This window comes from Haliotis cracherodii, unplaced genomic scaffold, assembly GCF_022045235.1.
Source record: "Haliotis cracherodii isolate W230 unplaced genomic scaffold, xgHalCrac1.p SCAF_6, whole genome shotgun sequence".
Taxonomy (NCBI): domain Eukaryota; kingdom Metazoa; phylum Mollusca; class Gastropoda; order Lepetellida; family Haliotidae; genus Haliotis; species Haliotis cracherodii.
Genome location: NW_027266319.1, coordinates 50,201,623 through 50,225,073, shown reverse-complemented (window position 1 = coordinate 50,225,073; position 23,451 = coordinate 50,201,623). Strand labels below are relative to the sequence as shown.

The 23,451-nt window shown below is 41.8% G+C and overlaps 1 protein-coding gene across 2 annotated transcripts in view; it reads right to left on the bottom strand.

Annotated features, from left to right (window-relative positions):
• The window catches only part of LOC139445053 (uncharacterized), a 69,170-nt gene extending 50,952 nt beyond the window's left edge, over positions 1-18,218 (bottom strand). For both annotated transcript variants that reach the window (XM_071226118.1, XM_071226120.1), the window contains exon 1: positions 17,856-18,218. In XM_071226118.1, the coding sequence (XP_071082219.1) occupies positions 17,856-18,132 (277 nt within the window). In that variant the 5' untranslated portion in view covers positions 18,133-18,218. The remainder of the gene's footprint in view (positions 1-17,855) is intronic.
• Between the last annotated feature and the right edge of the window lie 5,233 nt (positions 18,219-23,451).

The following is a 23,451-nucleotide window of genomic DNA, read 5'->3' as shown; positions in this document are numbered from 1 at the left end:
GAAAGGTGACGTCTTGTTTCTCAGTTTGGCTGAAAGGTTATCAAGAGCATTATATCCACTTTCGATTATAATATTTTTTGTTTGTTTTGTTTGCTGTTTAACACCGCACTCATAAATATTTCAGCTATATAATGGTGGTCTGTAAATAAACGCGTATGGACCAGACAATCCAGTGATTTATGTCATGAGCATCGATCCACGCTATTGGAATACGATGACATGCATCAACCAAGTCAGCGAGTCTGACCATCCGATCCCATTAGTCGCCTCTTACGACAAACATAGTCGCCTTTTACGGCAAGCATGGGTTGCTGAAGACCTATTCAACCTCGGATCTTCCCGGGTCTTCTTTTATAATCCCGACCCATTGCCTCCATAGCTTCGTTTTGAGCTCCATTTCAATAACAAGACACTAAAAATAGCCGTCCAATCAAATTACTCTCGTAAGCGAAAGCAATTCTGTGCTGTATTAGAGTGACGTCACTTCCAAAACGGAACTATGGCGGCGAATCGGTTGCAGTGTATTTATCAAACTAGAATGTACAAGGGTGTACGGACTAACGAGGCTCCACTGTATTATGACCGCCCCTGAAGTGACCGTGTGGATTAATCAGGGCCGGTGATGGCGTCCCACTGCACACAATGCATCATATTTGATTAATGAGGTGATGCTCTCATGTAGACACTATTTTCCTTTCAACTAATGTAAATGTACCAGTGGACGGCATCTGGATCGGCATGGCTTCTGCCTTAAGTAGATTGGAACTGATGCTCAGGAGATCACATGATGCATAGTCACTGTGATGACATCCCTACACGCACATCCCCGAATTACATGTCGGGGGGATGGGGATGGGGGTAGGGGGAGGTGGATGGGGGTCACTGTGGCCCATAGGTCTAAGGCAGCGCAGAGGAGCATCCAGTAGTTGTGCCACAAACTACGATCGTGGGTCCGGATCCCAGATTGGCCCTGCTTATATTTTTAGGTTTGTCAGCACCATTCCGGCTCTCGTGTGTGTCACCAAAGTGGTAATCGTCTGAGGCCTGCATCAATATCTGCCTTGCCTCCTACTTTAAGCTAACACGCCGTGATGTCACTGGAATACTGTTTAAAGCGGCCATTAAAAGAACTCATTCAGTCCCTCTCCATCAACAAACTGACACGCTGCGATATAACAGAAAAACTGTTAAAAGCGTCAATTAACAAAACTCACTCTTTCACTCTCTCTCCCACATCTAGCAGGCACGGCGCGACATAACTAAAATATTGTTCAATGTTGATTTTACACTCACTCACTCATTCATGATAGTAACGAGGTAGTCTAGAGAAACATTCGGCTGTTAGTGTGTAGGTTTGAAATAATATAAATACAATTAGTTTTATTTAATATCATCGTCGAAGAAGATGATTTAAACACCGAAAGCATCAAGTGTCTTCGTCAATAATAACCTTTGTTAAATCAGCTGTATAATGACGAATGAATGTAGTACAGGTTTTAGGGGTTTAAACTCAAGAGGTCTGCGGCGGTTAATGGCTGTCCCGTGAGCTTTACATCCCCACCGATCCTCATTATACCGCGCAATTTCAACACCAGGGGCCCTTTCATCAGTTGCACAACCCGCAGTGAAATGAAATAATCCCCAAGTCAATTCAGCATGAAAAACTATGATTAGTTGTGCACCCGATATCATCTAAATAACAGGGTTCTCGCTCAGATCTCGAGCGTCATCACTGCCCGGGTTAATATAAAGTCTGGCTGATTCATCGATAATTTGAGAAAACAAATCTGGCTGAAGTGTTAAGACCTTCTTTATCAGTATAAGCCTGCTAGTGACTCACACGTCGGGAACAAAGCAGGGGAAGTTAATACCGCAGCTGGACATGCGCGGATTTAATACTATAATCCTAACAACTATTATTTGGATATTTTATCTTAATCAAGTCGTCCACTGGAACGAATTTTTAGCGTTATTTAATGAGACTATTTCTGTAACTGCAAGCATGAAATAAATCTGGAGATTCATTTCGTGATACTGAAACTCAAATACAAGATATAAATGGTTAAATGGTATGTTGTGACAGTACATTTACACAACTGATCATAGAATAGTTAGATATCTGATGCATCTTTGAACTACGGAAGCCACAGCCATGATCTATGACAATTGGTGTCAAACTAAACTACCTGTAATAAACAGTCAACTATCACCCCCCGAACAAAGCTTCAGCCCACGACAGCAACAATGGCATAAGCACACCACACTTGACAATGATTTGTCATCGCACTTAGAAATCCAGATCAGTCGCAACAATAAACGGGCGCCTAAGGCACCAACAGGCGGACGAAATCATGCCTTTGTTCTGGTATTGTCCCCACCCCCACACGTGTAGGGGCGCGTCCTGCGGGAAATGTGGGGGGTGGGGGGAGGAATAGTGCGAGAGAGTAACAGCATCTGGCCACCAGAATCATTCACTTCAGACAATGGCTGTTCTTTTATACGGGGGATAATTTTTCAAATTTGACCCTTCAAGGTTTCATGTCATGACTGAGGACCGGTTTCAAATGTCCTTAAGGTCAGGGGTCAACTATTAAATGCTTTGAACAAACTGATTCGATGTCAGACGGAAGGGTATTTTTGGTTGTACAAATATGTACAAAGGAAAGGTACTTGGTTCAAATGTACGAATTGTAACCTTGGAGGCACTGCGTGGTTGAATCCTTCCTTTGATCTTCAGTTGATATTGTTTGTCGTGAAGTTCAATACATTGAACCGCCGCCGTAACAAACATCGATAGGGGATACATGTTTCCCAGTATTTACCGCTATATTCACTTTGACAAATATACCCCTCATATCTCGAACTCTGGTATACCGAAAAGTCGTCTAAAATGAACCCAATCTCGAGTGGGAATCAGTATTATTTTTCACGTGAATATCAATGGACATAACGGACATCGGATATAACGAACACTGGACATAACGAACATCGGACATAACGACCTACGGATGTAACGAACTTGTCCTGCTGGTCCACTTGAGTTCGGTAATACCCTAAGTTGATTTTAGCAAAGCTCTAAATGAAACAAGTCTAACTGAGCTCCTTTTCAATTAAATATTATCGTTTCTATCAATATTATAATTTTCAGAGGCTAAGCGTTAGTCTACTAACGTAGATGTACTATGTCGGCACTTCGCCTCAGAAATAGAGAGTCCCCATCACTTCCGTAACCCTAAAAACATAACTCATCGAAATGTTACGCGTTGTTGTTTGTAGGCATGTCCAAATGTTAGTGTAAAGTAAGAGCAATGTGTTGTATGACTGACAGCTAACGCTTCCAGTAGCTCTGTGCATCTCTATGTGAAGCGTAACGCTTGACATATCACCACAGGAAATGTACACTTAAACACGTAATGATTGACATTTGAGATACACAATGGGTGATCAATCTAGAATGGCATTAAGGGCTCAACTCCAAGAATCTAGATGTAATTTTAAGTAAGGAAAATACGATGCACACTGCTTTGCCAGACATAATAAACAAATACCTTACTTCAAGAAGGGACGTAATATTGCTCTGAACAGGTCTCAGTGACAAGCTAAATATACAGCTAGCTTTGCTGCAGGTTTCTTAGATTATTGTCAAAAGGCTGAGAAAAATAACCTTTGTTCGTCCTCATGGAGAGTGAGTGAGGTTTTACGCCGCTTTTAGCAATATTCCAGCAATATCATGGCGGGGGACACCAGAAATGGGCTTCACACATTGTTCCCATGTGGGGAATCGAACCCGGGACTTCGGCGTGACGAGCGAACGCTTTAACCACCAGGCTACCCGACCGCCCTCACGGAGAGATCAGCGAATAACAATGATTGTTACTCTCGCCCAACCTCCTGAAACCGGAAGCTTGCTATAAAGAGAGTCTGGCCGGGAATGTATGTTCTGTGTGTAATAAAACAATTCAATCAATGATCATTAAAGGGAGCTTCCACTGTGTACAATTCTTCGAACTTCAGTTGTAAATTGTTTCAGATGAATGTATCTCCGTATAATTTTCTATCCAAAACCTATTCGTAAACGTGTAAAAGTATTTTACTTGATGGAAATAATTTCGACAGTATCCTCATGTTATGAATCTACTAATAATAATTATACACTGAAATGATGTATGATTAATATAGACATATTTCATCTCTGTCGCATGAATGAAATTAGGGCCGACATCCTTGCCCCGTCTACATTACTATATTGAAATGTTTCGCCAGACTGGCTTTGATGTTCTGCGTTTCTTTTTCTGTTCAATGCCATTCATTAGATTATCAAAATTATTGATTTGCGACAGAAAGTTTTAGACTAATTTAATCAACTTTCAACCCCGTAGCGATTTTAAAACCTAATAATTCTTAAAATATTCTCCTTGCTTGTCATTAGATTTGATTTGTTAGGCATGTGACATTGGACATTTTCTATCCTGTGTAGAGAATGTTTTCGAGCGCTTATGTTTCGCGAGATGGAGAGCGTACTAGCGTCGATTCTGTGTTTTCCTGTGTAACCAAGGAGCGGGGATCTGGTAGGATCATCAGGAGAGCGTTTCTGCATCTGTCAGTATCTAACAGGAATGTACAGAATACCACGCACATCTTCCAGCTGTCAGAATTGGAGTTATCTCCCCGTTGATGTAGTTTTGATAGACCCGTGTTTTGAAGGGAGTGAATGTTTTAATCATCATCATCATCATCATCATCATCATCATCATCATCATCACAGCCAACATTATCGTCATCACAACCACCACCATCATCATCATCAACATCATAAGAACTATTATCGTCATCACAGCCATCATCATCGTCATCATCATCACCATCATCATAGTCGTCGTCGTCATCACAACCGTCATCATCACCATCAGGGAGGTGGGGTAGCCTAGTGGTCCTAATGAACAGGTATATTTCAAATTGTCGAACTGTATTCAAATTGAGTAGAAGAATGAGAATTAGCTTAGTGGTTAAAGTGTTTGCTCTCTTCATCGAAGTGCCAGGTTCAGTTCTCCACGTGGGTACAATGTGTGAAGCCCATTTCTGGTGTCCCCCGCCGTGATAGTGCTGGAATATTGCTAAAAGCGGCGTAAAACCATACTCACTCACCCACTCATCATCATCATCGTCGTCGTCATTACAACCATCATCATCATCATCATCATCATCATCATCATCATCACAACCATCATTTTCTCTCTCTCTTAAAAAGGTACCATAAACCACTCCTCCTATACTAAAACTATCAAGCTATTCGCAAGGACGTATGTAAGTTAGGAAGTGAGCTGCTTGGTTCCGCCGGTGAACCAAAGTATGTAGTTCAGTTTACTATGAATGGGTTTTTTCAGTAATAGTGCTCTTGGGGCCGCAAGAGGGCGCTGCGACCTAGGTAATAATACACAGCTGGTTTACAGGATGGTATGGCAACTGTTTTAAACATTCTCTCAACCTCGCCACACGACGAGCGGGTCTCATAAACCCCCGAATACGGAGTCTTCCCTTGACTGCGAGGTTCGTAAACCCAGCTAAGTAATGCTTTGCTACAACTTAATCTTTCCTCAAAAGCAAAGCACAATTCCCGAAATAGATTAGAAAACATTTGTGATACATATTTCTTAGTGCTTTGCTACAAAACACACTACTGCACCATACGAACGTATTCATATTTTTTAATCTTTTTTTATCATATTTATGGATGTATACAGGCAACTGTCTCGTTCTCATTTTTTGGCATTCTTCAGTGCCAGATACGAACTCCTTATTATAACGCGCATGGCTGTATACCGATTTGTAACGTTACTGTTCTGTTTTGAAATGGCCACGAAATATCTCATGACAACACATGTGTAGTTCATAACCGAGACTTTAGTTTGTGTGAAAATTTCAAATGAGAGTTATAAAGAGGTTTGGATGTATATATATGCATGATAAAAGAACCAGTAACAGTGTTTTAAATTCGAAGATAAGTTCAAAATGTTATCCATAGAGACGAGAAGGAGTTCGGCTCATGTCAAGAGCTTGCTATTTCACGAGCACTAGAAGAGCATTATGAGAGCATTATGAGAGCATTATATTCTATCGGCACATCTCATTTTGCTCATTGCAAAACAAGTTGTCCATACATCTAAATGCCACATAGTAATAACATACAATTCCCGGTGTGACCTTTCCACTTACTAGTTGTTAGCCAAATACCACCATGACGAGACAGATAGATACTACTAGACGCACAACTCATCAACACCACAATCATCATTCATCACAGGGCGGTATGCAGGGTTTTGTTCACTGGAGTGAATTTATAAATTGATGTCCGAGCTCATTGATGTTCAATTTGAACCTATTGTTCCCAAAAGAATGTGGGTAAACTTAATACACCGAGTGACCTTATTTTTTGTAAATGTAAAAGGATGAAGACAAAAAGTGGGCATGGTACAAAAATGGAAATTTATACTCCTGCTAAGGCCATTCACACGGCATTCGGTTATTGTCACTTTAATAAGTAAAGTCAATATAAGGAACGCCGTGTATGTAATTTTGCAGCTGTTGGAAGAAGAAATATGAATTTTAGGCCACGCTTTTATTACTTGCTTCACGAATTTTTTAGCAGGTAAAATAGCTTTCGGCACTACAAGTAGGCAGGCATAAAAGAGCTTTTTTACGTTTCGATACGAAAATCTTGTTTGTTTGTTTATTTATGCATAATTATTTATAGTGGTTAGATTCTGTGTTATATGCTATATGTTAATCGGCTGTATCAAACAATGGGCAAATTTAGAAAACGTGTAGCCTTTAGGTGAAGATATGCTGGATCTAGCGAATAGAGTGAGCACATGTATATTGAATACATTCCCCGTCCATCACTTGTCTTCTTCTACTGGACAAGGTCGAAGACATACCACGTAATACCAGTACGTAATAGCACCAACGACTGGCGATGAAGGTCGACAGGACCAGTGAAGATCCGGGTTAGAATATGTCTTCACCAACCCATTCTTGCCGCAAAGGGCGACTTTGCTTGTCGTAAGAGGCGACTAACGGGTTCGGGTGTTCAGACTCGCTAACTTGGTTGCTACATTTCATCGTATCCCAGTTGCTAAAATAAAGCTGTGTGCGGCGTGAAACAACAAACATACAAAATGGACCCCGGTCGACGGGACCCGCCATTGCAGTCATCACTGTTCCACCAATATCCCTATCGAGTATGAACCAGACAAACAAGTGGTTGATAACATGAGCATTTATTCACGACACCGCGACACACACTCAACCAGGTCAGGCATTATAACCATCAATCCTTGTTTACTCGGCTCTTGCCACAAGCACGGGTACCAGGAACTTGTTCAGACGTGGACCCCGTGAGTAAAATATACACATGTTCAAGACATTCGTGACCAACTCGTGTTATTCCGGGACAAGCCGAATAGCGACTCGTGTCCCTCTCGTGTCCATGGTTTGCGACTCTGTTCCGTCGAAGTGCAAACGGGCAGAACTAAAAACAATGTGAACTCGTTGCGTAATGATTCACGTAAATTTCCCATATGTCATATATATTCCAGATGCTATTTAAGACACATCGGGACTTAAGGTATTATACAGTATGATTGAACACATTTAACTGTGTCTTGGGTATATTTGTAGATGCAAGACACATGTAAAATCAAAAATTATTTCTGAGGGATTCTTTGACGAAGAACTTGAAATCATACGCGCATCCTGATTGGTTTGTCGTATTTTCGCACATAACATTCATCGATAGGGGGACGAGTCTTCTTGCAGATTACGGAAAGGGGCGAGTGGTGACGAATGATGTTCAAGAGCTGGTGATGCTGCATTGCGAGAGTGTATACCCACTTGTTGCAATGCGAGAATGTGTACCCATTCCCTGCCAGCACCTGGAGTACCTGGCCAACGTCCAACTGAACACCTTGCAAATCCATCAACACATTTACAAGTATTTATAAGTATTTACAAGTATTTACAAGTATTTTGCCGAGGCAGTATGGTAACTTCTCCTCGTGTTGATGGCACAGAAATTTGGTCGGTTCATGAGACGGCATGTTTAATTCAGCGATAAATACAACATTGAGCTGCTTTCCTCGAAAGAAGCCATGGAAAGAGTATTAAAGAATTATTGACGGATTTATTTGTGAACAGATAGTAAAACGAAATTGCTCATCGTCCAAGAAACCGATCATTGATGTAACACTGCCAGGATAGGAATAAAACCTGGAAACACTAAATTCTACAAACACGAAAAAAATGTAAGACAAATAGATCTGGGAGAAATTCCTTGCTACAAGCATGCAGATGTATCGTGTAGCTTCCAGGGAATATTGCTTCTATATATAGACCAGTCCTCGCGGCGATGCCATTCAATTAAGTTAGTTTATCTTGCGTAATGCGCAAACGCAACACGTGCACTATCGTAATCCACAACTTAAGCGATGTATATTTTGTCAAGAGGAGCAAATAATTGCGGAATAAATCAGGTAAGTGATAGCAAACCTCTGTAGCTCCGGGGAATAACTGCCGCCAGATGGCGCCAAAGACCACACCAGAGGTCGCTGTGAACTAGTGGGTGATGGTTGATTGGATGACAGCGGTTGCTGATAAGTCTAGATAAGTATTTTATCGGGACAACGTGTTCTTATTATTTATATAATATAGAAATTATTATTTAATCTAATAGTTATTGCCTTAGAGACTTGTGCAAGTATTACATGATGGTACTAATGTTGGGAATCGAACCCCGGTCCTCGATGAGTCATTACCTTAACCAAAAGGCATCCACAAGGCCACCCAAAATCATACACGAATGAATGCCCAACCTTACTCCATGAGTGACGTACAAATGTTCGTTTACTTAACATACCATTCACACAAATGCCAATGGGAGGAAAGGTGTTTGGGAGTGTTGTTTATTTGAAAATCCTCTCACAGCCATAGCCGGATAACCATTGAAGGGGAACCGACACGTAAACCTAACGGCACTGAGGAGAAATAAAATACTTTCTTTTCCTGTGTTGCATCATTAAAGACTACCCATCCTCTACGAAATCCTGGATCCGCATCGTGGTACTGTCAGGTGAACAGATGTCGAACACGAAAGAGCACCACGCCTTCGTTTCCTCCCCCTACAGATAAAGCCACAGATTTGTACCTGGTACTGATGCTACTTCAAACACAATTTCCGAGAACGGTTGTTTTTAGAAGAAGCAGCACTTCCCAGCCATCGACTGAAATGACTGGGTGTGTTCCTTGGTGTCAGGTATCGGGCCATCTACCTACCAAGTGTCTGTACAAGTGGATGTGGATGTGGAATGTGTTCAACAGATCATCTATTTACCGGATGAAGTAGAACGCTATTCCTGTCATCCGACCAATCTAGGTGTAAGGTCGCTGCTCTATGAAGGAGGCGGGGGAAGGTGTGTGATACAGTTACCTGTTATCAGCTGCTTGTAGCAGAGCTACAGGCCTTCGATGCATTTTCTGTGTAATTCTGTTCACATAATTTCATCCGGATTTTTGTGTGTCTCCATTTGTTCCCAGATGAATTTGTCTGGTACTGTTTATAAAATTATGGTTTGGGGGTAAGAAAAGATACCATGACAACAAGACCATGACAACTGGATACATAATCTGTACAAATGGTACCATGGGCAAAAACTCATCCTGGACTTGACCTCCTGGACTGAAGACAACAAGACCTCATGTACATAAGATAACATGACCTCATGTACATAAGATAACATGACCTCATGTACATAAGATAACATGACCTCATGTACATAAGATACCATGACCTCATGTACATAAGATAACATGACCTCATGTACATAAGATAACATGACCTCATGAACACAAGATACCATGACGACATGACCTCATGAACACAAGATACCATGACGACTTGACCTCATGGACACAAGATACCATGACCTCATGAACACAAGATACCATGACCTCATGAACACAAGATACCATGACCTCATGAACACAAGATACCATGACGACATGACCTCATGGACACAAGATACCATGACCTCATGAACACAAGATACCATGACAACATGAACACAAGATACCATGACCTCATGAACACAAGATACCATGACGACATGACCTCATGAACACAAGATACCATGACAACATGACCTCTTTGACACAATATACCATGACCTTATGAACACATGATACAATGACAACAGGACCTCATGAACACAAGATACCCTGACGACATGACCTCCTTAACACAAGTTACCATGATAACATGACCTCCTTGACACAAGATACCACGACAACATGACCTCCTGGACACAAGATACCATGACAACATGGCCTCCCTGAAACAAGTTACCATGACAACATGACCTCATGGACACACGAAACCATGACGACATGACCTCCTTGACACAAGATACCATGACAACATGACCTCCTTGACACAAGGTACCATGACAACATGACCTCAAGGACACAAGAAACCATGACAACATGATCTCAAGGACACAAGAAACCATGACAACATGACCTCAAGGACACAAGAAACCATGACAACATGACCTCCTTGACAAAAGATACCATGACAACATGACCTCCTTGACACATGATACCATGACAACATGACCTCCTTGACACAAGATACCACGACAACATGACCTCCTTGACACAAGATACCACGACAACATGACCTACTGGACACAAGGCATAATCTGTACAATGGTCCTGTCCTGACAATGGTTTCACTTTGGACTTGGTACCACGTAACGATGGCAACATGACCCCCTCCCACGACACAAGACCTTATACACACGAGATACAGAGGAAACGTGTTCTCCTCAACATGGTATCAATGCATGGACTGGCACCAATGGTTATCGCAGTATACCCATCCAACACGGAGCCACACGTACATCTCCAATTGAGTCTATCACTTTAACAAGGGTCGGGAAACAAGGGGAGGGAGAAATGCACCTTGCCTGCCACATGGCACCTGAGGTATGCTGCCAGAAATCCCGTTACTGCTCGGCGGGGGGTGAGAGTTCCAACATCTAATTACCACCAATAGACCCATCCAGTCTGTTGAGGATCACGCTGGTTGTTGCGTTAGGGTTTCAGGAATTGTGTGAGGATTTCGAATAAACAAACAGATACGTCAATTAAACAACGTTTATAGCTATGTCTTGACATCTGAGTCTGTTTCGTACACGTAAATCTATATCCCCAGAAACAAACCAGGAGCGTGATGACCTAGGTAAAGTGAGTGAGTGAGTGAGTTGGGTTTTCAACGTTTTGAACAGAATTTAAGCTCGTGTGGGCTTAATTTGGGAGAAGGGCACATAGTGGTGGAGGCTTTTGTTATCCACTGCGTGAAACCATGATCACAACCAGAACCTACTTCTAGCGGATCCTGGCACGACTAATGATCTTGGTAACATCGCAGTTATCAGTGTTCCAGCGACATCACGGCTAGTTGTCTAGACCAGGCCAAACAGTTGTTGATAACAAGAGCAGCGATCACGCCGTTGGGTATGATGGCAGCTGCCACACGCTGAATGTGTTTGTTGTTCGCCGCACTCAGCAATATTCCAGCTATATGACGGCGGACTGTAAATAATCGAGTCTGGACCAGACAAACCAGAGATTGACATCATGAGCATCGATCCACGCAATTGGGATGTAATGACATGCATCAACCAAGTCAGCAAGCCTGACCACTCGAACCCGTTAGTTCCTCTTGCAACAAGCGTGGGTTGCTGAAGACCTATTTTAACCCGATCTTCACGGGTAGTCTATGAGCACCAGATCCTCCTTGTTCATCTCGACAAGAATTGGATATGAGGATCTATGCGGTAGAATGCCAAACGGGGTGTAAGAAAATAAAACAATACTGTATCCGATCAACCGTACGCGTAGTCGAGTTCGTGGCAGAAAACGGGATATGTCCATGCAGAATTAATCATGACCATACGGGTACTAAATATATTCGAGACAAGTAATGCAAATACACGAACGAAAGCATTTAGACTGTCTAATTGTGTAAAGAAGACAAACAGAATTAATCTCCCTAATCTTCAGTTAAATCTATGGGGTTGAGGCTGTTCCGCTGGCAGCCTGTCCTCTGTGCTATGAAGGTCTGCTGTTCTGTGATCTGTGATTGGTCCCCAACAGTGCTGTGACGCAAACCCCATTAAGTTTACACAACTAGCAGTACGGGGAGTAGAGAGCCCCCATTAAACAAGTAATAACATGTTTCAGGTCAAGTGTTTAGCTGGCTGTTGGTTTAGTCGACACATTTAAGTCGGACTGCAGTTACGAAATATTGAATACAAAGGACATAAAGTCGAGATTTCTTGATTGAGTGGTGGGATGTTAGATTGTTCGTCCTGGATTGCCATCTGCCATCTTGCTATTGCGTGTGGGGATGAATATTTCGTTTCATTCGGAAAATCAGAATTAAGTTAATTGCCATATCTCAAATGAAGAAAGCCAGAAAGGTGCGCGTCAACAAAGTATACATTGACTTAAACCCGTCTTAGCGCTAAGCTTGCTTCTTGTAAATGGAACAAGTGAGCTTTCTCACAAACAGTTATTTTTTTAGCATTGTGTTCGTTTGTATGTTTGTTGTTTAACGCCGCACTCAGCAATATTCAAGCTATATGACGACGGTCTGTAAGTAATCGAGTTTGGACTAGGCAATCCAGTGATTGACACCATAAGCATCGATCCACACAATTTGGATACGATGACATGCACCAACGAAGTCAGCGAGTTTAGCATTGTGTCTGTCGTAACTCTAACATATACTACTCAATCTTTGATAGGAACATTTTGTATCATTATGAAGAAATAGCAGAACTGTCCCCATCAAATGTTGAGCAATACACTTTTACCTACATTTACCACCGCTATGGCTAAGATCACTTTGTGGAACGAGGTTGTGTTTGCCTTCACGCGGAGCCTTGATATAAGACCATTGTGTTTACATGTTAACGTATAGGAGTAACAACTTCGCACTGAGATAGATAGCTTTGTGCAAGCAGCCCCCTACCCTTTCCGCTTTACGACTGTCGCGATGTTAAAGATGGTGAGTGACGACAATAGCCGCAAATTGCACCAAACGCAACCACTGTATGATTATAGTAAATTCATTATGATAGTGCTAGGCTGCATTTCAAGAAGCGGATCGCCTGTGTGGTCTAGTGGTAAAGCGCCCTCCAATGAGCATGGACGTCGCTATATAAGTGCAATTATCTTAAACACGACGTTAAACCCCACTTCACCGAAACGTCCGTATATCATCATGCCAATGTCATACATTTCAGAGTGTCATTACAGGTCATAAATCATATTTAACACTCAGGTCATGCGCATGTCACCTGTCAGTCTTATCCGTCACATGTCACGAGACGAACTATTGTCACGATGAGGTAAGTACCCTCGGGCTGAAACTAAGAGAAGAATGTCACAATGCATGCCTTTCAATAATGTAGTACTTGAAAAACTGTTGTACTCGCTAAGACAGGAACTGAGAGAGGTATGCATGATAATTAACGAGACTGGGGTCATATTTATATATATCTTACTTTAGCTGAACAAGATTGTAAACGATTGCGTGACGGAGTTAATTCTATTGATTTTCTTAAATCGTGCATCAACATGACGCGCATACTGAAATATTAGCCTAACGCACGTGAATACGTACGTTAATCAATTTACCATGATCATGGCACAAGCGAAATGGATTTTGAATGTCTCTAAAAAATTAAATGGAGGCATCGCAAAACACATGTTTGGTGACTAAACTACCCGACACATTGCTTTGGCTGTGTTCATACAGTGAACCCTCGATTATCTAAACGATGGCGTTCCGAATGAAATCGTCCAGATTAACAAGTATTCGGATTAACGAATTATTGTTAATATTTTAAGATGTCTGTAACAGTAATTGCCCGGATAGTGGAGTTTCGGGACTAATGAGGTTTCGCTGTATATAACCAGCACATGTTTACAACACGAGGCTAGAGTTTAAATAGAAATATGTAAGACGTCAGGCTTACACATGCTTGCCAACTGGCTCGCCAGGATATAGTTTTCATAACAGTCGAATAAGAACCGCCAGCCATTGAAACTGTTTAGGCTGGCGATCATATTAGAGGGTTAGATAGCCTGTGTTTAGGAAGATAGTACAATTCAGTGCAACAAGTTATATATGAACACCGACAGCTTCTTCTGTTCTAGCCTCAGACCAAATACATCCTGCTTATTTATATAGAGGGCGCACCATCAATATACTGTTCGCCGACGGCTGAGACAAGGCTCTCTCGTGTCGGGTTTAGCTGGAAACATCCAAACAATCAAACTAAGGTAATAAGTGTAAGTATGATTCCGCCCCGCCCCAAAACACATCATTTAGATATATTGTCAGCGGTATTGTTGTGAGAACACGGATGTCGTTCATGGGATGGAAGGGCCCTGGCTTATCTGTTCCGTGCGGTCGCTGTAATTGTTCAGGTGGTTATCAGAAGTTGTTTGCGTTGAGAATGTATCATAATCTCTTGTTATTATCACGTGGAAGATTAGCATATCAGAAGAGGGTGGTTGAATAACTCTCAGGACGGGTCGATAGGAGCCAGCGGATGACGCCATCTTGGAGGGTCAGAGGTTAAAGTTCTTAGCGTATGTTTACATATTAAGTGAGATGGCTGGTTATAACGTTAGGAAATACGCGGCGTTCCTGTTAAATGATTTATGTGAGTTAATAAATACACCTGTAACTGAATCTCCGAATTGTTAACTGATTTAAATATCGCGTGGGGTAAGAAGTAGTATTTGAAGCCAATAGCAAGATTTATTTTATTGCACGTATGGAATCGTCACATTGTCTTACGTACAGGATAGCCAATAGATAGGTGATGCGTACTAAGCATGGGTCGCTTATGAATATGAAGTAAGTTTTTTTAAGATCCGTTATAAAGATCTTATTCAGTCTACTTTGTCAATTTACATGATTATCTCACCCGTGAAGATCCGTGAATAGGTCTTCAGCAAACCATGCTTGCCGTAAAAGGCGACTAAAGGGATTGGGTGGTCAGGCTCGCTGACTTTGTTGATGCGTGTCATCGTATCCCAATTTCGCGGGTCGATGCTCATGATGTCAATCACTGGATTGCCTGATCCAGACTCGTTTATTTACAGACCGCCGATATATATTGAATATTGCAGAGTGCGGCGTTAAGCAACAAACAAATAAACAAACAACATGATTATATCATCGGGTGAATGAGTAATATTTATATTTTAATGGCTACGTGTTTAAGAGATGAAATAACACAGGTTTTTTTAAAGACGGTACGATTATTCCGTTAATCGTATGCGCAGTTTTAGTAAAAGGGTTCCCTAAATTCCCATGAGTAGTTTCTATTTCCACCCTATCATAGAGCTGGAACTGCCGAATATTATATCGCGTGACATGTTTTCGACAACTGGTGAGGACGAAGAAAATCATTATGAAATATAATTTCGCATCATATCTATAAGTTTTTTCATGATTAAACACGGTTTTGAACAGATAGAACACAAAATAAGTTTTAAGACATAATTGTCCGTAAGTCACATACGCGGGGAAAATTATCAAAGCGAAATGAAATCTTCCCATTCGCCTGTAACGTAATTCTGAGTAACGTTTAACTACATAACGTCACTTTTCGACAAAGGCGGTAAGTCTATACACAAGCCATACGACATGGCGTGGAGCTGGCTCCATCTGTCATGGTAAAGCTCCTCTCTAGTTTTGTCATGCTACACTGAATGGAAACTGGCCGAGCTCGGGGCGCCTCCTGCCGCCTACAGCAGCCTGACAGATGTACACACTAAACCCCGTGCCACTGACATACTTACAGCCAACAATTAACGCAACGCCTACCACATTCTCAGAAATGTTGCTGCCCTATTTAGAACCACATTATATATATAATACAACTTTGATTTGTATTTCATGATTAGATATGTATATGTATATGAGTGTCAAAACGTCTTGAAAGGAAACAGTTGACGTTACTTACGTGGACGACTACGCTAGACTGCGATTCTACGTAACAACGTTGAACGTATATTTGACTAAGTGAATATTGCTTAACGCCCCATCAGCATAATTGCAGCTCTTTGTGGCGATCGAACGTTGTTTTGACAAAACGTTATCAAGACGTCAATGGGGACATAGACTAAGTGTGCTACACGTAAACGACGTGATTTTCCATCTTTTAGCTGACGTTAGGTTTGGGACGGTAACGTCATCGATCGTAGCCCTTGTGTATCATTCAATATTTACATCAATTGGTTACTTACTAAGGTGCACACTACATACGGGTATGGTCAACGCAAAGCGCATAAGGGCGTGGTGGGGTAGCCTAGTGGTTAAGGTGTTCGCTCATCACGCCGAAGACCCAGGTTTGATTCCCCACATGGGTACAATGTGTGAAGCCCATTTCTGATGTCACTCGCCGTGATATTGCTGGAATATTGCTAAAAGCGGCGTCAAAAAATATTCACTCACTCACTCAAAGCGCATAAAATTACCCTTGTCAAGGAATCGGTCATTTCAACCCGTGTGACATTAATACCCCAGTCAGCGGATCAGAGTTCATTCAAATGCCATTCTCAGCTCCATGGGGATTGTACAATTCCCTTGCTTTGATTACAGTTGAAACTTACGCATGTGTTACGTAGATGCGACCGCACGTGACTTTTTGTCGTCACGGAGAATTATTCTTTATCACGACACCCCAGGGAAATGATGCAGCGAGGACATGGCAGCACCCACGAGTCATACACGCTGTATAGCCCTGCCCGCTTCAACACGCTGCATGCAGGCACGCGGGGATGATACCACATTCCTCGTAACAGCATCCCAGATAACCGGCATCAGCCATTTTGTTCAGCTCTGTTGCACAACAGCGAACATTGATGCTCACCAACTGTTTCTGATCATAACTCAACGCTTTATTAATAATTTACATATTTTACAACCCTTTGTTCTTTGTGATAATTTACACGTCCCAGTCACAAAGATGACTTTAAAACTGGATAGTGTTACGCGATTTTAACATGCAAGGGCGGGACTGACTGTATACACATAATACATATACTCTTCATCTTGTTAAGAGTGGTTTCTTGTTCCTTGTTCAGACACTTATAAACGAGGAAATGCTCACGTTATACAATGACAAGAATAATTTGCGGTAATATGTATATAAAAATATTCGGTTTTTTTAACTATCCAAATATCGGCGATGGAACTGTACGAAAATGAAATCGACAGTATACACTGCTCATAGCGTGTGTCAAAAGTCTGCCATTGTGTAGCTAACCCCGAAGTTAGTTAGAGCTGGAGAATCAATTTCTAAGAGCACTAGAAAGTTGCTGTTTTCACCGCCCCGTTTCCAATCGATGGAACGCTGGCTCGTGCCACCATCAACGGGGGCGGGGAGGGGGGGAGACTTACTGGCAGCCGGCGTCTGGATATGGGGGAGGGAGACTGGCGGGGGGTAAAAAAAACAATGCGACAAAGTCGCGCAACGTTATAAATCAATAACGACCCGTTTCAGCGTTTATCAAACCTAATTCTCGGCTCTACTTGTCTGGTTCCAGTGACTAATCTAGCACTGACCTAATATGAACAAAAATTTACCAATGTACCAAATAACTAAAATATTACCAACATCATTTTGAAAGCGTTGGAACATGGAAATACTAAAATATATACATATATCTGAAAAAAAATAACGTTAAAATTTAAAGATGGATAAAAAGCTTACCGGCTTCTGAAATGTTGATGCGCTGTGGAAGCGGTGATCCTTTAAAGGTACAATATACTTCTACCCCGGCAGTGTACAATGAGTCATACATGTACCCACCCTTGTAAATTTCGATAACTTTTCCATAAACGAACGAATCCGAATAATACATTTTCTCTTCAATAGTAGGCTCGGTGTAGTTCCCTTCCGGGGGCGAGCATCCTAAACACATATATACATATGCGAACAAAAGTAGAGACACACTCCAGTATTGTGCGTTATTCCAAAGGCTAGCCATGCTTTTCTACTGCTGTTTCTATTGAACGCGCGTTTTCACCTCCGAAGCTGTCGAGATACTTGCTTGATGTGAAGGCCGCTCGCTCTTCGGTTGTGCTAGAGGAGGGAATGCTTGGTCTATTTTTAGAAAGCCGGCGGACTGATTCATATTTCAACGGAGCGCATCTGTGCCGGTATTGGGACAGCCGCGCCGATCTACGAATTATGTGGAAATTATTAAAAAAGAGTCTTTGAGCGTGTTCACCCATGTCAATCTTGTAGTCATTAAATATGTGTTTGAATGTCACATATGGCCCATATAATTTTTATTCAGTTTCGTTTTTTTATAACTGTTTTGTTTTTTGTTTGAAGAGATGTGTTGTAAACAGATTTTTTTAAATCGTTGCTGATTCACGTGTATTTAATTGACGCTTGGCGTCAGTATTCTCGAGATGGATTTAATGAATGTTGATTATACGGCGCTTCAAAGGGTACTTTCGTTTCTTGTTGCGTGATGATTGACTCAATCATTCATATACATACGAATAACACCTGATGATTGCGTGATGATTGACTCAAACATTCATGTACATACGAATAACACAATAGAATACGCGAATAAGAATGTGTTTTATTAAACTGATGATATCCAGAAAAAAAGCCATACGTTTCCATATGTACAATTTTAATCAACATTTGAGGTATAAATATGCATATACCTTTGAGTAAAAGGTTAGCACCATTCCTTGTCTATTTTCGTTTTGGAAATATCAATATAGAAGATGAAGAAAAAGATTTATTGTAAATAAACACCCACGGGGGGCAGGGTACAAAACATGAACATGACTAATTCAAAACATTGAGAGATATGACATCTATTTCATTTTGATAATTGTCTGAACAGTTTGAACGCGATCTTTCAGGCACCCCTCGTTGTCCCCCTGGTGGTCGAAAGGACTGAGGTAGTAATTGAAAGCGTAATCTCGGTCCTGCGAGGGATTAATTCCATTCATCTGGCGTAAACTTGCGTTCATCGTAGAACTAAAATAGCTTTGAGAAATGAGTAACTGCCTCATCCACGAGACCCGTGAAGATCCGGGATAGAATAAGTCGTCAGCAACCCATGCTTGCCGTAAAAGGCGACTATGCTTGTCCGAAGAAGCGTCTAACGGGATCGGGTGGTCAGGCTCGCTGACTTGGTTGAAGCATGTCATCGATCCCAAATACGTGGATTGATGCGCATGATATCAATCACTGGGTTGTCTGGTCCAGACTCGATTATTCACAGACCACCGTCATATAGCTGGAATATTGCTGAGTGCGGCGTAAAACAACAAACCAAAACCAAAAACATAAAGCGAACTTAATGCCATGGCTAGTGTATGTCTATGTTGACATATTGGAATTGTTATTGCCATTCATCAGACGAGGGGCAGGACTTAAACCATAGAAGTCTTCTGGAGTTTAACGACCGCTTCAGATTATCCCTGTTTCGCAGTAGTTTTTTCATGTTAAAAAATATCAGAGGTGCCACTGAAAGATTATAGTACTCTTATTTTTACGGCCACTTTGTGCAAGCAGGCCCGATCTTTCATAGTTTTTTAGTGTATATATTTTCTAGCTGAATTGTAACCATTCAACTGAGTACGAGGCATCGATGTAGTAAACAGTGAGTGAGTATTGATTTACGCCGCATCAATAATTTCGCATCTATTTGCGGCTTAAATGTGATTAGGATTTCAAGACATCATTACGAATATTTGTCGGAGGATGACACGCTTGTTTTGCAAATATCAATACATGTAGTGGAACGTTAAACCTCTATGAAGGTGTTATCAAAATGTCAACATTCTCTTTACAGCGGACATGTTCCATACCATAACTTGAATATAGTGGGCACTGTTTTGAGCTTCATTGGTTTCGAGTTACTGCAACAGGAGTAACTTTTCTAATATAGACCAGAGTGAGTGAGTTTAACGCCGCTTTGAACAGTATTCCAGTTATATCACGACGTGCAAAGGCCACGTAGGAGGAAAGCCCGAAGTGATACAGGTTTTAGACGTTTACCACTTCGATGAAACCCACGAGCATGGGTACGGTGCTGACAAACCCAGAAACATGATCAGGGCGAACCGGGAATCGAACCCACGAAGACCGCCTCCGTGGTCTAGTGGTAGAGCGTCCGCCCAGAGAGCGTCATACCAAAGACGTTTAAAGATGGTACGTGTTGTTACGCTGTCTGGTGCTCGGCATTAAGGGGCTAAAACAAGGACAGGTCGGCTTGGAGTCAGTATACTGTGTCTGAGTGGGGTATTCATGTTTAATTGCGGCATGCTATCTCAGTGAGCTAGCACCATAAATCGGCATCAGTCCGGACTAGTACAAGCAGCGACACATGCTATATAAGCACAATAATCTTGGACGCGACGTTAAAACCAAATTTCACCTCACCTGAACCCACGATCATACACAACGTGGATGACAGGGACACCAGTCCACCTCCACCCCTCCCCACCATGGGTCACAGGCTCTATGTCTTCTGGGGGTGATAATACGACACTGTGTAATGCAACTATAAGACGAATTATGTACAAGGAGTGAGTATTGTCTTGCAGCAATATTGAAGCAACAGTAAACTACGTTTATAACGAATACGCTTATAATGAACTGGCGGATATAACGAATTGTGTTTTGATTTCGTCTATTTGCTGTATATGTTATGTGTATATGCTATATATACGCTTATAACGAACTACAGATATAAAATTAGTGGTCTCTGTGAGTTCGTTATAACCGTAGTTTACTGTATATTATGGCCAGGTGCATCATGAATGGGCTTCACTAAATGTTACTACCCCGTCCTTCCGAAAAATTAACAATGATAAATGTTGGCAAAATGATGCTTGAGAATTACCTCAGCATTGCGGACACTACATTATACACACACACATGACCAATGTGGGCAGTGAGTTAAACATTCTAAAGCCTAGTCAACAAAAATATTTGGCCATACATCTTAACGTTTTAATATCAAGGGAAGTGATTCATTAGGATATATAAATAACGGACACATTGTGTTTGTATGTGTAAGTTAATGATTAACATTTTGTTTGGTCGTTGGTTATAACTCGAGAAACACGGGGTGTGAATTAAGTGTTCGAAATAAGCGCCTGCCCGTAGGTCCGTGGCAAGTAGAGATCGAGTTGGGACCGAGTGTTTCAAATTTGTATGGATCCTTATGGCCTGCAATATGTCGATTTATTTGTCATGATAAGCTACAGTTTTTGTTGTTTTTTCTAAAAAAAATATAGCCTGAATAATTTAGTATAGGCCTGCAACTCCTAAAGTCTGTGGGTCCTGATGGCAGCTTGACATTATTTTTTATTTCAAACACTGGGTGTGATATCATAGAACTCTGGTCAGGCAAACCAGTGATTAATACAGTGAGCAACGACACCGACCTCGAGGAACGATGATGCACAGCTAGTTCACAACAAGCGGTCCACCTTCAAATGACAGCACTTAAGCAAGTATCATTCATCAAAATTTATGACCATCCGATTCCCATTTTGACTGCCTCTTGCGCCAAGCAGGGCACACCAAGAACCAATTCTACTGCTGGGAAATACCCACTGGCGTTCCCCACACCGGGTTCGAGTCCCCACGTGAGACCCACCTTTGGTGTCCCCTACAATGATATCGCTGGAAAAATGGTAAAAGCGTCGTAAAATCAAACCCACTCACTTAATCAATGACTCACTGCATAAAGCCAAATGTCACATATTCCATTGTGAGACAGTATACATTGTTCAACTATTACGTATACTATTATTTAACAGTATAAAATATGTGTCCGTCAAATATCTGTCAGTATATCTGTACGTTCGCGTCGCCTCGTGTAATCCTGATTGCGTCGCACCAACATCAAACAAAGCCCCATGGTACCTGTCGCTTACCTGTCTTCATTAGACAGCGTTTTCACCTGGGGGCAGGTGACCCAAACCTTGTTTCCCCTCCAGCTACACGCACCTGGAATTACCTGTCAACTCTGTTAATTGACAGGTATTTTCCCTGTGTTATTTACGTTACAGAGATTATTAAAACTGACACATGTTCAGAAAAATATTCTTCGGAAGACAAGCTGAAAGACCGCTTTGAGGTCACTTGAAAATTATTTTTGTCCTCAAACTGGCGCCCCGTGAACATCCGGGTTAGAAAAGGTCTTCAGCAACCCATGCTTGTCGTAAAAGGCGACTAAAGGGACCGGGTGGTCAGGCTCGCTGACTTGGTTGATGCATGTCATCGTATCAGGGTGGATCACAACATGACGAAAGGATTGAACTTTATACGAATTGTGCAGATCGATGAACCGGATGTCTTTCACTGGATTGTCTGGTCCAGACTCGATTATTTAAAGACCGCCGTCCTATAGCTGGACTATTGGTGAGTGCAAACACACAAACAAACAAATCCTCAGACAGCCAAGGGTTTTGCAGCTCTTTTTCAAAGGTGTGTCATTTTTAACGCTCGATCCACCATTCAAGACCCAAGGGTTTCTTATGATGAAGAGCTTAGATTAAAGGTTTACGCATAAGTGTGACAATGAAGGTTTTCCAATATAGTTTCGTGAAGTGAGTGAGTGAGTGAGTTGGATTTAACGCCGCTTTTAACATTATTCCAGTCAAATCTTGGCGTGTTAGCTTAATGTGGAACAAAAAAAAGCCCGAAGTGATGCAGGTGTCAGGCGTTTACCACTTCGGTGAAACCCACGAGCACGGGTATGGTGCTGACAAACCTAGAAACATAATCGGGGCGAACTGGGATTCGAACCCTCAATCACAGGCTTCTGGCGTGCCCAAGGGACGCAAATCGCGGCGCCTTAGACGACTGGGCCACCTGTGTCCCCTGTTTCGTTTTCAGACATACACAAACACAAAGTATGATAACAAAATTGTGTTGTCCGTGGAGGAATTGTTAGTACAGCACTGGAGAGGGAGTGCAAACAAATAACATGTTGTTAACAGCGTAAAAGTTCAAGAGCTGGTGGTAAAGGGCAGATCAAAATGAAATAAACACTACATTTATGAAGGTGACTATCAATGTTATTGTGACCCGTGAAGATCCGGGTTAGTATTGGTCTTCAGCAACCCATGCTTGTCGGGTGGTCAGGCTCGCTGACTTTGTTGATGCATGTCATCGTATCCCAATTGCGTAGATCGATGCTCATGATATCAATCACTGGACTGTCTAGGTACAGACACAATTATTTACAGACCGCCGTCATATAGCTGGAATATTGCTGAGTGTGACGTTAAACAACAAACAAACAAACAAACACTGT